The following is a 16,303-nucleotide window of genomic DNA, read 5'->3' on the forward strand; positions in this document are numbered from 1 at the left end:
CCTAGCATTTTACAAACAGTAGCATTTAATGTGGTCACCCAAACATTTTCAATGCCCATAAAATCGTAAATATGACAGGTGGCGCCACCATCTTGACAACTTTTATGCACACCCACCTGGGGAACATTGTATGTGAGTTTGACCGAAATCCGATTAATCCTGTAGGAGGAGTAGCGATTTTTGTAAATTGTGGACAGACAGACAACGGACGGTGCGTGATCGCATTAGCTCATCTGGCCTAGCTCAACCAGATGAGCTAATAAAAATGAAGAAGCATAGACTTTACTTCTTAACACAGTGGGAACGTGTGCTACTGTACATGATTCGTGAAGTTTGTATGATTTCTGCACAAATCCTCGCATGTGGGGCGGCACGGTGGTGTAGTGGTTAGCGCTGTCGCCTCACAGCAAGAAGGTCCGGGTTCGAGCCCCGTGGCCGGCGAGGGCCTTTCTGTGCGGAGTTTGCATGTTCTCCCCCTGTCCGTGTGGGTTTCCTCCAGGTGCTCCGGTTTCCCCCACAGTCCAAAGACATACAGGTTAGGTTAACTGGTGACTCTAAATTGACTGTAGGTGTGAATGTGAGTGTGAATGGTTGTCTGTGTCTATGTGTCAGCCCTGTGATGACCTGGCAACTTGTCCAGGGTGTACCCTGCCTTTCGCTCGTAGTCAGCTGGGATAGGCTCCAGCTTGCCTGCGACCCTGTAGAACAGGATAAAGCGGCTAGAGATAATGAGATAAGATGAGATGAGATCCTCGCATGTCCCCAGTTAAATAATGCTTAATAATTCACAATCTATCTATCAAGCACACACTTACCGTGTCGGAACGCCGAACGTGACATCCTGTGGTATTCGGACTGGAGTAGATTTGAAGCTTTTACAAGCGACTGAGCGTCTGATATTATGAGTGGCGCGATACTGCTGCAGCTCTTTGGCCGTGACCAGGCCGGACTTTACACCTTCACGGTTCAGCGCCACAAAGTCCTGCTCTAACTTCCTGTATTGCGTAGAGCTGGAGGAGGATGGTGAAGGAGTGTACCAGCTGGAAAGGGCTGCAAGCAGAGAGACACAAGCCAGAGATCAGTTGAGGATCAAACATACACTGGAGATGTCAGATAAATAACGCTACATGTACTCACAGTTTGGAGACACAGCCTGGATACAAAGGTCTTGAATGGTTAAATGGGTGGTGTTGAATAAAGTAAGAACGTTTTTTTCTTTTCCCCTCACTGAGCCAATCCCAATCTCCAATGGAGCATGTACACAAAACTCCGCTCCCAAAACATGTTGGTTCAGCTAGAGTTATCATTACAAAGCACTGTCATGATACTTTTGACGCTTGAAAGCCAAGTTACAACTCTATAAACATGCAACATCTAATAATAATTTAAAGGGTGTTTGGGGGCGTGTCTATAAAATGACTGACAAGAGACCGATCCAAATACAAACAAACATTCCAGACTGGAAGGCAGGTTTCCAAACTGGGATATTTTTTCTCCAGCTGTGTAATATACTTGTTCTGAGACAACAGCTTAAACCATTTTTATTAGCGTTTCTACACTACTGTTCAAAAGTTTGGGGTCACCCAGACAATTTTGTGTTTTCCATGAAAAGTCACACTTTTATTTCCCACCATAAGTTGTAAAATGAATAGAACATATAGTCGAGACATTTTTCTGGCCATTTTGAGCATTTAATCGACCCCACAAATGTGATGCTCCAGAAACTCAATCTGCTCAAAGGAAGGTCAGTTTTATAGCTTCTCTAAAGAGCTCAACTGTTTTCAGCTGTGCTAACATGATTGTACAAGGGTTTTCTAATCATCCATTAGCCTTCTGAGGCAATGAGCAAACACATTGTACCATTAGAACACTGGAGTGAGAGTTGCTGGAAATGGGCCTCTATACACCTATGGAGATATTGCACCAAAAACCAGACATTTGCAGCTAGAATAGTCATTTACCACATTAGCAATGTATAGAGTGGATTTCTGATTAGTTTAAAGTGATCTTCATTGAAAAGAACAGTGCTTTTCTTTCAAAAATAAGGACATTTCAAAGTGACCCCAAACTTTTGAATGGTAGTGTATATAATTTTCTACATTATCTGTATAAGTTAGAAATGAAAAATGTTGACTATTGCACCTGTTTGGTGTTTAATAGGCTACATGATACCTACATACATACTTTATGGCCGCTGACAAACAAAAACATTGTCTTTTCAACTTCTACCTCCCAAAATTATGCAAAAAAAAATCTCAAATTTGGTGCACAAGTTTTAATTTACTTTGGGTTTTATATACACAGGTAGTACAGCTACAAGGAATGGAGGTGGTCAAAGCAGAGGAGTTCAAATATCTGGGGTCATCTGTACAAAGTAATGGCGAGTGCAGAAGAGAACTGAAGAAGAGAGTGCAGGCAGGTTGGAATGGATGGAGAAGGTCAGGAGTGATCTGGGACAGAAGGTTGCCAGCAAGAGTGAAAGGGAAAGTGTACAAGACAGCAACAAGAGCAGTGATGTTGTACGGTTTGGAGACAGTGGCACTGACAAAAAAACAGGAGGCTGAACTGGAGGTAGTGGAGTTGAAGATGCTGAGATTTTCAGTGGGAGTGACAAAGTTGGACAGGATTAGAAATAAGAATATTAGAGGGACAGGACATTTAGGACGGCTTGGAGACAAAGTGAGAGAGGCGAGATTGTGATGGTTTGGACACATACAGAGGAGAGATCCAGGGTATATTGGGGGAAAAGAATGCTGGAGATGGAGTTGCCAGGTAGAAGGAAAAGGGGAAGAGTAAAGATGAGATTTATGGATGTGATGAAGGAGGACATGAGGACAGTTGTGCTACAGAAAAAGATACAGAGGACAGGAGGAGATAGAGGGTGACCCCTAACGGGAACAGCCGAAAGAAGAAGATTTTATAAAAAACAGGGTCAAAATATACATACAGCACACCTAATATTTGGTTAAATGTCCCTTATCAAGTTTCAGATGCTTTTGGTAGCCATCAACAAGCTTCTGGCAGCATTCTGATTGGATATTTGTCCACTCTTCTTGCCAGAATTGGTAGAGTTCAGTGAAAATGTTGGTTTCCTTGGACTTCGGAATGACACTCCAAAAACTTAATGCGGGCCTGTTTATCCATCCCACAACCAGCTTTGATGTGTGTATAGAGTCACTGTCCAATTGGAACACCCAACTGTTCCACTGGCAGCAAAAAAGCCCCAGAGCATGATGCTACCACTACCATGCTTTAAAGCTGGCACAGTGTTCTTGGGGTTGAATGCCTCGCCTTTACTCCACTAAACATACCTCTGGTCATTATGGCCAAACAACTCAATATTTGTCTCATTTGGTAATTTTTCTTTGTCCAGGTGGTCAAGCTTGGAGGTATCGATGGACTTCTTTCCTGGATGGCAGCCTCTCAGTCCATGGTGATGTAAATCTCACTCGACTATAGACTGTGTTCCAGCAGCTTCTAGTTCATGGCAGGCCTATGCTTTGATGATTCCTGGGTTGTTCCTGATCATCCGAACCACTTTCCGTTCAGTCGAGGGTGATGGTTTGGGTTTTCTTCTAGACCTTGGCAAAATGGCTATACCTCCCAATAACTTGTACTCACATACAATTGTTTGAACTGATGATCTTGCAATCTGCAGTTGTTTAGCAATGGCTCCAACAGACCAATAATCTCCTGAGTTGTGTAAATCTATGATCCTCTTTCTCAGATCTGCACTGAGCTCCTTCTGACGTTCCAATTGTACTGTGTGTTGGTCAATCCAGTGAGTGCTGTCAAATAAACCCCTTTGTATGTTGGCACAGAGAAGCTACCAGCTGTAGTCAATCATGATCATTAACTGGAAGTTAAGCAAGCTAAAGGACATTTTGGAAATTTTAACACCACTGGATTAATGGTCTAAGTAGGTGTATGTATATTTTTGATCAGGTATGTATAATTTTGACCCTATGTTGACTTCAGAAAACCCAAAATAAATTAAATCTCAAACTAAAACCCTAAATTATTTTCTTCTATTAAACGTGTGTTGTACAATCATTGTGCCACAGAGCAAGAACAGTTCAAAGAAATCACTGAAAGTGCAACAATGCCATGACATGTCCATGATGAATGCATGTAAACTTCTGACCACTGTATATAAAAAGTCAGTGATTTTAAATCATTTGGTAAATTAGGGAGAGTATTTTTTGTCACAGCTGAACTGAACAAACCACAGTAAGTACAAAATTCCCATTTTCTGTTTTGCTGCATTCTCAGAAAATGTGACATTCAGTTTGTTTTTTCTCTAAAACCATTAATCCTGACCCTCTATTATAAATTTATTTAAAGAAAGAATTTAACATAGCAGTGAAAAAAATTGAGACTACTTGTCTGCATTTGCAAAAATTGTATTTAGCCTAATATACCAAAATGTCATTACTGCCATGTGTCTAAATGAGGATCAGTGAAATTTGAATGAAAACAATTCCTTTGCTTTTAATTTTAGTTTCACTTTTCTTTCTGAAATATTACCTCTATACCTTCACTTTTTAGCGTGGAAAATATCATGATCTTTGCTTCAATGGTTTTTGGTGTACAGCCTAAAATATATGTGCAAGAATGTGTACTTTCTTGATGTCTTAACCGTTACCCAAATGGTAAAATCATGCTGTAACTCAGGGCTTCGACAATAGAGGGCAGTGCAGCTACATGAGGAAGGACCAGGATGTTGAGCAGCCATTTTGAAAAAATCATTGGTGTATGAATGTTGGAATCCAGGATGCTGATCAGTATCAATATGAAATTTCAAAATGTCAGGGAAATGAATGGTCTTTGCCATTACCCCAAATGATAAAGATAATGATGCTGCATGTTGTAAAAGTTTAGTTAGCCAAGTAGCAGGTTAGGATGGGATAATAAATGCATAATTTGTTTAGCTTTTTTTCTGCACTCAATGCCCCAAAAATGCCATGAGATGCCTTTACTATTACCCAGTGTTGTCTTTAATATTACTCTCTAGGGTAACGGTAAAGAAATTAGGAGTAACGGTAAAGACAACAACTGGGCATTATTTTTTCATAATAATGATATTTCTTGCTTTGTGAATTCATGAAATATGCTTTTTTTTGTCTATTAAATATATTTACAGGGATTAACTAAAATTAGTGTATACAAAAGTTTTTTAAATGTCTTTACAGTTACTCGTCATATTTTCTGAGAATGGCCCATATACTGTATGTATTGCACTGTTCAGGCAGCATTATGGATTTGTTTGCTTGTTGTTTGGCACTGAAGGTCACAAGTGTGAAAAGAAACAGTTAAAGATGCTCAGGGCTCATTTTATCATCACCTACCCTCTGCCGCTCCACCGTCTCGGATGGTGGTCACTGCACCGTAAACAAAATCTGGTCCTGGATAGGACATTCCTCTGGATTTGGTCTTCCCAAGTTTAGGCTATAGATAACAATAAGAAGAAAAAAGATATGTTATGCTATGTTCTTCACTTCTCGAAAGCTCCTTTGTGTGTACTAGGCCAGTGTTTCTCAATCCTCCTCCTGGAGCCCCCTTATCCTCCAAATCTTCTATCACCTTACTCCAACCCAAACGCACCTGACTGAAGTCAGTGTGATTAATATACACTACCGTTCAAAAGTTTGGGGTCACTTTGAAATGTCCTTATTTTTGAAAGAAAAGCACTGTTCTTTTCAATGAAGGTCACTTTAAACTAATCAGAAATACACTCTATACATTGCTAATGTGGTAAATGACTATTCTAGCTGCAAATGTCTGGTTTTTGGTGCAATATCTCCATAGGTGTATAGAGGCCCATTTCCAGCAACTCTCACTCCAGTGTTCTAATGGTACAATGTGTTTGCTCATTGCCTCAGAAGGCTAATGGATGATTAGAAAACCCTTGTACAATCATGTTAGCACAGCTGAAAACAGTTGAGCTCTTTAGAGAAGCTATAAAACTGACCTTCCTTTGAGCAGATTGAGTTTCTGGAGCATCACATTTGTGGGGCCGATTAAACACTCAAAATGGCCAGAAAAATGTCTTGACTATATTTTCTATTCATTTTACAACTTATGGTGGTAAATAAAAGTGTGACTTTTCATGGAAAACACAAAATTGTCTGGGTGACCCCAAACTTTTGAACGGTAGTGTACTCTTGATTAAATCAGGTGTGCTCAGCTAACCAAAAGTGGCACTGATGAGTTCAGTCAGGTACGGAGAGCCGGGAAAGATGAAAAACACGCAGAGCATGGGGGGCCCAGGAGCAGGACTGAGAACCAGTGTACTAGGCTACTGGACAATTACAAGTTCAAATCCAGATACGGCCAATCTAACACTGTTCAGGCTGTTAACAATCAACAGCTCAGCTCCATTTTAAGTCACTTTGACTGAAAGAATCTAGTACATTAATAAATGTAAATACTAGGGAGTGGCAAAATGACAAAATTATCATATCACAAAACTTCAAAGCATTTCTATGATACTTGACATACAGTACAGTATATCGCAATTTATTCTATCCACATTCACTGGATATGAGCAATCGTGCACTCTGTTTGGCTCTACTACAAGGATATCAACTCATATACTGTGAGTAGAGAAAAACAAAATGGTGGAGCGTGTTGCTGAAGCAACCGAGGATGAAATAAAAACTCTACTTGAAAACAAAACCCCAAAAATTGTTAAAGTATTTAAAAGAAACAGAAATAGCTAAAAGAATATAGTTTTCCCCCCCAATATCTCCTGTTCCACACTCCAAACCAGTCGGTGGCGGTAATGCACCTTTTGCCAACCGCCAGAAAACCCTAAAGAAGAAGAAAACCCCCCAAAATACAAAAAAACCCCAAAACAACAAAAAAAGCAAAACATGGCTACACTTGAATGTGGAAAAAATAAAACAGCTTGTCATACATGGCTGATAGCCAACTCAGTGCTACGCGCCTCGTCGGCTATCAGTTCATGTACGACTCGATTTCGGTGTGTCTCGTCAAAAGCTCATTATTAGCGGACTAGTTTCTTGCCTTCTTAATGCATTTGAGATCAAACAGTAAACAGTAAATAATAAAAATACAGTAAATAGCCCTATTTAGACACACCAACTGTAGTAATCCATATTATGTATGGAGTGATACATGTGATACATTATATTACAGTGATACAGCTTGTACATCGGTATTAATTCTATCCACATTCACTGGATATGAGCAATCGTGCGCTCTGATTGGCTACTCTACTACTAGGATATCAGCTTGTATACCGTGAGTAGAGAAAAACAAAATGGGGAAGCCTGTTGCTGAAGCAACTGAGGACGAAATAAAAACTTTACTCAAAAACAAAACCCCAAAAAACGCTAAAAAAAGCAACAAAATGTGGAATGAAAGTATTTGATGGTAAGAATGTATCTTTTTTATTTTTCAAGAATTATTATCATTATAGCATTTTTCACAAATTGGTCCTGCCATTTCACTGCTTTGTTTACATTCTAAGCAGAAATTATTTTGTTGGACGTTTTGGATAAAGATTTTATTTATTCAATTTGCAAAAAAAAAAAAAAGGTACCCCAGGGCTTGAAATTCATATATTTTTTCACCAGCCAGCCGGACTAGTTACCTTCCAAATAACTCGCCAAACAGAAAATCAACTAGCTAAAATTTGTTCATGTCTGAATTTTACTTCTGTCAAAAATAACACAAAAGAGAGTAGTTACCATTGTTCATGACTAATGTGCATTTATTTCAAGACCTGAGTATTTTGATACTGTTGTTAAATACATAAATGAGAACAACACAAAGCACCATAATGTCATCTCATCTCATTATCTCTAACCGCTTTATCCTTCTACAGGGTCGCAGGCAAGCTGGAGCCTATCCCAGCTGACTACGGGCGAAAGGCGGGGTACACCCTGGACAAGTCGCCAGGTCATCACAGGGCTGACACATAGACACAGACAACCATTCACACTCACATTCACACCTACGGTCAATTTAGAGTCACCAGTTAACCTAACCTGCATGTCTTTGGACTGTGGGGGAAACCGGAGCACCCGGAGGAAACCCACGCGGACACGGGGAGAACATGCAAACTCCACACAGAAAGGCCCTCGCCGACCCCGGGGCTCGAACCCAGGACCTTCTTGCTGTGAGGCGACAGCGCTAACCACTACACCACCGTGCCGCCCAGCACCATAATATAATCCAAAAAAATGCCAGATGACTGACCCCTTACTTGTCCTTTTAGGAACCAATTCGTCCGCTTCCATTTTTAATTTGTCGCTGAAATTGACAGAGCTTACACGGTAGCCTATGCAGCACCAGCGATTGCACGAATTGAGTCAGAGCTGTAAACCGAAACTAGAAAATCTTCCCACAAGTTCCTTTCAGCACCTAGATGTCACCTGGGATTGGTTGGCGAGTGCGTGACGTTATTGTTTTTTTTTTTCCTTAGGCAGCCTCTCACGTTACTGCCTGAGGGACAGGGAGAAAACCACTGGAAAATGTTTTAAACAAACGCAACAAACATGAAACAAACACAAGTCGGCAGATGACCATAAAATACTTGATAGTTACAATATAATAATTTTATGTATCTCACACAGAATTTTCGGAGATATATCGAGTATATTCGATATATTGCACAGCCCTAGTCTGAATCTTCGCTTCATCTCATTCTCATCTCATTATCTCTAGCCGCTTTATCCTGTTCTACAGGGTCGCAGGCAAGCTGGAGCCTATCCCAGCTGACTACGGGCGAAAGGCGGGGTACACCCTGGACAAGTCGCCAGGTCATCACAGGGCTGACACATAGACACAGACAACCATTCACACTCACATTCACACCTACGCTCAATTTAGAGTCACCAGTTAACCTAACCTGCATGCCTTTGGACTGTGGGGGAAACCGGAGCACCCGGAGGAAACCCACGTGGACACGGGGAGAACATGGAAACTCCGCACAGAAAGGCCCTCGCCGGCCATGGGGCTCGAACCCGGACCTTCTTGCTGTGAGGCGACAGCGCTAACCACTACACCACCGTGCCGCCCCCGCGTCATATATATTTTTTATTTTCAACTAGCTAGCCAGGCTGGCTAGTGACAGGAATTACCCGCCAAATGACAAATTAAGTCGCCTTGGGCGACCGGACCACCGCGAATTTCAAGAAAATTGTTTTATTTATTATAAGTAGTAGCCAAATGGACACATAGGCCACTATGTGTCCATGTGGCTACTACTTATAATAAATAAAACAGTTTTCTGATCCCATATCCATACAGTAAATATCGCATATATACATGTTATCAATGATACTCGCCTCATCTCTTACAAGCATCACCAAGCTGTGAGCAGCATCAGGGCTTGGAGTATTTTGGTTCCCAATTTTATTTACTGTGTTTTGTTCCAAATACAGTGCTGTGAACTAGATCTGTTTTCAAACTAGTAAGAACACACTTGTTCATGAATTGTCCTAGAATCATTATTTAGTACTAATGAGCACATTTTGTTTCATAAGTGGAGTGTAAAGACTCTAAAATAAAAAAATAAAAGTAAAAAATTTAAGCGAATAGCAGAAGTTTGATATCGGCTTCTCAGTATATCTGCCAAAAACTTACAAAACCTTTCATTTGACCTTTCAGAAGGACAAAACAAAAGCCGTGATAATCAAAAGGTAGATTTTCTTAAAATAAACACCACTTACTCGATACTGAATCAGTAACCTTGGCGAACCACGAGGTGAATTTCGTTTATCTTTTTATCTGCCGATTATCTTCCGATACTACGAAGTTACAACGAGGTTCCTCTTATTTCGTTTCTGGTTCTGATTGGTTCTGAAGTTTATCAAGAAGTAGAACGGGTAATCGAACTTGATTAAGATAAGTGCTGATTGGTTACGAAGTTTCGCTTTTATTACACTCATTCTTACATTCTTACAACACGATGACATCACGGCTTCGCCACTTGTTCTTGTGTACCTTTGATAACACGAGATCAACTATTCGTATCATGAGATCACGATTCGCCGTTCTGGTGATTGTAATGCGTATGTGTATGCGCCGTGCGATATTGTTACACTCATTCTTACATTACGATGACATCATGGCTTCGCCACTCGTTCTTGTGTACCTTTGATAACGCGAGATCAGCTGTTCGTATCGTGAGATCACGATTCGCCGTTCTGGTGATTGTAATGTGTATGCGTATGCGCAGTGCGATATTGTTACACTCATTCTTACATTCTTACAACACGATGACATAGTGACTACTGCCTCGCTTCGCCTCTATGAGGCAGTAGCCATAATGAAATGCTCCATTTCTCAAAATCCAGTGAATGTGGATAGAATAAAACAGTTATTCCACTCAGTCTCGGTGCTACGCGCCTTGTCAGCTATCAGCTCATGTACGACTCAATTTCGTGAAATAACTGTTAATTATCTGAGTGTTGCAGTAAAAGAATATAGTTTGATCTGGTGTTTCTTTATCATAACACGAACAATCTGGTCTGAAAGGTTGTGCTTTAGTGGAAGACAAAGCTCTGCTACATGAACTGGAAAAGTATAAGATGGTTCATCAATCTCTCCTGAAGACAAAACTGTTTTATTAAAAAAAAAAAAAAACTTAAGGAATGTTGATTATCCGGAAAACTGCTGTGTTCCTGACTGTTTTCAGTTTAACTATCTATGCGTGAAAATGGATTAGATATCACTGGACCCCCCACAAATGATCCTCAATGCTGGATTTTAAGGATAACCCTACTGCGGATCATATAATGGTGACCACCAGATAGTAACCAAAATCTGTGGCCCTTTTCTGATTCACACCCAGCCTGACCTGTCCAGAACCTCTGGTTAACATCTTTTCTGAAACACATTTAAATCTTTCTCCAATCTTAAATGGCCAATCTTGTGGGTCTGTGCCACTGTGCCGTGCTCGTCCATCCCTTTAATCCTCTGAGCAATTTCAATCTGCAGACTGTTTTGAAGGGATCATTTAGAGATGCTTGAAGGAACGTGTTGACTGCTGGCGCAAAACGGCTAATCGGAGGACCCCTCCGAACATTATTGTCCCCTTTCAGGACCAATAAAGGTCTTGAAAGAGAAGGGAACAACGACAACAACCAAAAAGGCAAATCAGGAGGGGGATTATGTTAAGCAAAAGCTCCTTTTATATTCTCATTTACTGATGATCTGTCCCTTTATTGTGTTTTGATTAACCAGGCATGGACCTGCTGAAAAAGACGGGGGAATGGAACTGCTTCACAAGTGGGGTCAGTGGGAGCATATTATTCACACAGTCTTAAAGGGACAGAGAATAGGGCACATAATCATCCCTTAGTGAGGACACCCCTTCTGTCTGTCCTCAGTCTATTCCCTCTCGCTGGTTTTAATTTTGCCACGCCTTTGTCCCAGTCTTGCGCGTGTATGCTTTTAGGATTTGGCTCAGCTGAGCTTAGCTTAGTGCTGACCCTAAGAGTTTATCTGTGCAGTCTATGGTCACGTCTCTCTCTCTCTCACACACACACACACTTATCTTTACACAGACTGTCTCTTTCAGATGACATCTGTGACTGTCTAAGCAAGATAGACATTTCGACAATCATAATTAGGCAGTGTGTGAACTCCAGACTGCTGTGTGTCGTTTTATGACCAGCCTCAGACAATAATCTAATTTACTTTCACTTATGGCTTTATTTCCCTTTTAATCCAGACAAATTTTGTTCGACATTTACAACTCGCAAGCCCTTTACTGTTAAACCATTAACAATTCATTCACTTCATTTAGTTTTGGAAATAAAATGATTGGCCGGCATATTGATTTTGTCGAGGACTCGACCTTATTGGTGCAAAAAGATGCCGTCGCATGCAAAAACTTCTTAATTGTAATATTCTATCGGCTGATCTTTTTTTTGTCTAGAAATACAGCAAATGTCTAATTGCCAATCGAAAAAAAAAAAAAACAAGTTCAAACTTAAACTCGCTTGTGTTTCCGTTTCCGGTTGAGAGCACGCTGTGCGCATTCTGGCTGCTGCTTCTCACCGGAGCTTTTTATTTTATTTAATTTTTTCTTTTGTTTTTCTTTTTTGTGTTTGTGTAGTTTCATGTTTGTTTTTTGTTTTTGTTTGAGTGTTTTGTCCGCCGGTTGTGGTGTAGCTCTGGACCCAGTTTTGGGCATCGGTTCCCTCCAGGCCTTGGTTTGCCGTGGGTGATACCTGTGCTCCTCGCTATGGACTGCAGTGAGCTCGTTGATCTTTTAACATCGTGGTTGTCCAGCGCTCTGTGCGGCGGTGCTTCTGTGCTTGGCGCAGTGTTTCGAGCGATGTTGCCTGGTGGCATTGCAATGGCTGTGCAGGCAGTTTGGGACATACCAGCACTCTGTGCGGCGGCGCTTCTGTGCTCGCTTTGTGGATCCATGGTGCGGTGTTATGGCCGGTGGCGTCGCGGTGGCTGTGCAGGCGGTGTGGGACTTATTTTCGTGCACCTTTTGATGGGACTGTGACTGCTACACCATTGGAATGACATCCTGACCTTCTTTTGGTGGAGTTTTTTTTCTTCTTCTCTAATTGTAAAGTGACCTTGGGTGTGAGAAAGGCGTTATATAAATTTGACTTCTTCTTCTTATTATTAAAATTAATGGAAAAGTCTAGAAATAGGTTTAATAAGCTCATATTTGTATTATAATATTTTCTGAGGAAAATTATTAGAGACATTTGCATAAATTCAAGGGGTTACTGAAGATGAATGAATAAATGAACAAAGTATATAGTCATTCTATCCACATTCACTGGATAAGAGCAATCGTGTGCTCTGATTGGCTACTCTACTACTAGGATATCAGCTCATATACCGTGAGTAGAGAAAAACAAAATGGTGGTGCGTGTTGCTGAACCAACTGAGGATGAAATAAAAACTCTACTCGAAAACAAAACCCCCAAAATACAAAAAAAAGCAAGAAAATATGGAATGAAAGTATTTGATGCTAAGAATGTATCTTTGAAAATTTTTCAAGAATTATCACATTTTTCACAAATCGCTTTTGTCATTTCACCGGTTTGTTTACATTCTAAGCGGAAATGATTTTGTCAGACGTTTTGTGGAAAGTTTTTATTAATCGAATTTGCAAAAAATAAAAATAAAAATGCTCAGTTTCTCAAAATCCAGTGAATGTGGATAGAATAAAACAGTTATTCCACTCAATCTCGGTGCTACGCGCCTCGTTGGCTATCAGCTCATGTATGACTCGATTTTGTGAAATAACTGTTAAGTATCTTGAACATTTTCTGCTGGAACGACTTCCGAGTCAACAGGAAATTACAATACAGATGCTGTCCATAGAGATTAAGATTTTAGAAAATGCTGAAAATAGAAAGTAACTTAAACAGACCTTTGATATAAATAAATTAATTTACTCATTGATTCATCTGAAGTAGGCGGCACGGTGGTGTAGTGGTTAGCGCTGTCGCCTCACAGCAAGAAGGTCCGGGTTCGAGCCCTGTGGCCGGCGAGGGCCTTTCTGTGTGGAGTTTGCATGTTCTCCCCGTGTCCGCGTGGGTTTCCTCCGGGTGCTCCGGTTTCCCCCACAGTCCAAAGACATGCAGGTTAGGTTAACTGGTGACTCTAAATTGACCGTAGGTGTGAATGTGAGTGTGAATGGTTGTCTGTGTCTATGTGTCAGCCCTGTGATGACCTGGCGACTTGTCCAGGGTGTACCCCGCCTTTCACCCGTAGCCAGCTGGGATAGGCTCCAGCTTGCCTGCGACCCTGTAGAACAGGATAAAGCGGCTACAGATAATGAGAGGAGATTCATCTGAAGTAAACGTCAAAGCTTTAACCTGGTGATGGTGCAATCATCAGGTCAGGAGCCAATCCCACTAATTCTGGGATCAAGGTGGGAGAATTCACCCCAGTCCAGGATGGGGCACCATATACAGACATCCACACACTCATTAACATCGAGGAGGAACAATTAAGTGTAGCCAACCTACCTTTTAGCATGCCTTTGGGATGTGTGTGTGTGTGTGGGGGGAACAGAGTAAACCCATGTGGACATTAGGAGAACATGCAGAGAACATACAAAACCCTGCAGAGATAGTAACCTGAGGTCAGGATCAAACCAGGGACCCTGGAGCTGCGAGGCAGCAATGCTACCCGCTAAGTAAATAAGTAAGAAAATAAATAAATAAATAAAGAGAGAAAGAAAGAAGATGGAAAACAGTGATGATCATCCTAAGATTCGACACACAGTGAGCCATGAGCCAACGTCTAGATTATGGGGTTTTTGGAAAGAAGGCCTCCAAAATGTGCCTAGTTTCTGCAGTCGCAAAGTTTGGTTTAATCCGTTCAGTTATTGCCCCTGAAGCCTCTCATCTCGTCTGACTCCTCCCTGACAGACAGGCAGTAGGAATGTCTTTTCCTGAGTTCCACACTAAGATGAGGAGTCGATGGTGATGATTAGAAGATAATGGCGAGTAATGCGTCCCGATCTGTCTGCGCTCATTCAGATCAGCGCCATCTGGTGCCTGGCCAGAGCACAGCAGGCTTAAAACTAATCTCCAGCTCTCTCTCACTCAGTAAAACTCTGTGTATTTGTGTGCATTACAAGTAATAAATCCTCTCTTTCTATTAGAATTCATTATTGTATGGAGATGTTAGCACAAAGATTTAAGTATACAGACTAATGATCAGAATCAGAACGAATCAGAATGCCCTTTCTTGTCATTGCGTGTTACCATACAACAAAACTTGCTGTCTCTCTTAAAACAAAAGAAAAGCTGTTCCCCATTCGCTCTACTCATTGGTCCCTTCACTCAAAGCACACACATGAAAAGAAGCTGCCAGCTGAATAATAACTATAAAATATAATATAAAAAATAAAGTATATCTCATCTCATTATCTCTAGCCGCTTTATCCTGTTCTACAGGGTCGCAGGCAAGCTGGAGCCTATCCCAGCTGACTACGGGCGAAAGGCGGGGTACACCCTGGACAAGTCGCCAGGTCATCACAGGGCTGACACATAGACACAGACAACCATTCACACTCACATTCACACCTACGCTCAATTTAGAGTCACCAGTTAACCTAACCTGCATGTCTTTGGACTGTGGGGGAAACTGGAGCACCCGGAGGAAACCCACGCGGACACAGGGAGAACATGCAAACTCCACACAGAAAGGCCCTCGCCGGCCACGGGGCTCGAACCCAGGACCTTCTTGCTGTGAGGTGACAGTGCTAACCACTACACCACCGTGCCACCCACATAAAGTATATAATAATTTAAATTATTATGCATACAGGACACTTTTTCGATGGAATAAATACGTGTTCTATTCCCTTCTAGCAAGTTTCGTTCATTTGGTTTGATAGCATGAAATATTGTTAGCATATCGCTTATCCTACGTGTATTACATCATTCTACCCAATGGAGATTGAGCGTTGAATGTAGTTTACGATACTGAATGGTTGTCAAGACAACACGACGTCACACATTGGAGTTATAAAACTTCCATGCTAGTGAGCGACTGGGACAATTTGTAAACAAACATGGCCGCCAGGTTTGCTTCATTAAATATGGAAGATTTTGAGGGAATTTTGAAAGAGAAAGACACACTGAACACCCCAAAGGAATATATAATAATAATAATAATAATAATAATAATAATAATGGCGGCACGGTGGTGTAGTGGTTAGCGCTGTCGCCTCACAGCAAGAAGGTCCGGGTTCGAGCCCCGTGGCCGGCGAGGGCCTTTCTGTGTGGAGTTTGCATGTTCTCCCCGTGTCCGCGTGGGTTTCCTCCGGGTGCTCCGGTTTCCCCCACAGTCCAAAGACATGCAGCTTAGGTTAACTGGTGACTCTAAATTGGCCGTAGGTGTGAATGTGAGTGTGAATGGTTGTCTGTGTCTATGTGTCAGCCCTGTGATGACCTGGCGACTTGTCCAGGGTGTACCCCGCCTTTCGCCCGTAGTCAGCTGGGATAGGCTCCAGCTTTCCTGCGACCCTGTAGAAGGATAAAGCGGCTAGAGATAATGAGATGAGATGAGATAATAATAATAATAATATTGCTGTTTTTTTCATGGTATATCAGATATATTCCATTCAGCGACTCGTCTTCGACTCGTTCAATATCATGCTAGCTGAATGGAATATATCTGATATACCACTTGATGCCAGCCAATATTATTCAAGTGTATAAAATAATTTAAAGTGACTTATGCAGTTATTGTATATTAGTGTCTTATGATTGCACTTGAGGTAAAATGATTGTAGTGGCAGTGGAGGTTGGGGTTAAAGGGGTGTGAGTTCAGTTTG

The 16,303-nt window shown here is 41.4% G+C and overlaps 1 protein-coding gene across 1 annotated transcript in view; it reads right to left on the reverse strand.

Annotated features, from left to right (window-relative positions):
* cfap77 (cilia and flagella associated protein 77) overlaps nt 1–16,303 on the reverse strand; it is a 55,721-nt gene that overhangs the window by 19,488 nt on the left and 19,930 nt on the right. The window contains exons 3-4 of the mRNA XM_060906732.1: nt 5,349–5,448; nt 816–1,050 (exon numbers count right to left, since the gene is read on the reverse strand). Of these exons, the coding sequence (XP_060762715.1) occupies nt 816–1,050; nt 5,349–5,448 (335 nt within the window). The remainder of the gene's footprint in view (nt 1–815; nt 1,051–5,348; nt 5,449–16,303) is intronic.

This window comes from Neoarius graeffei, chromosome 24 (assembly GCF_027579695.1).
Source record: "Neoarius graeffei isolate fNeoGra1 chromosome 24, fNeoGra1.pri, whole genome shotgun sequence".
Lineage (NCBI taxonomy): Eukaryota > Metazoa > Chordata > Actinopteri > Siluriformes > Ariidae > Neoarius > Neoarius graeffei.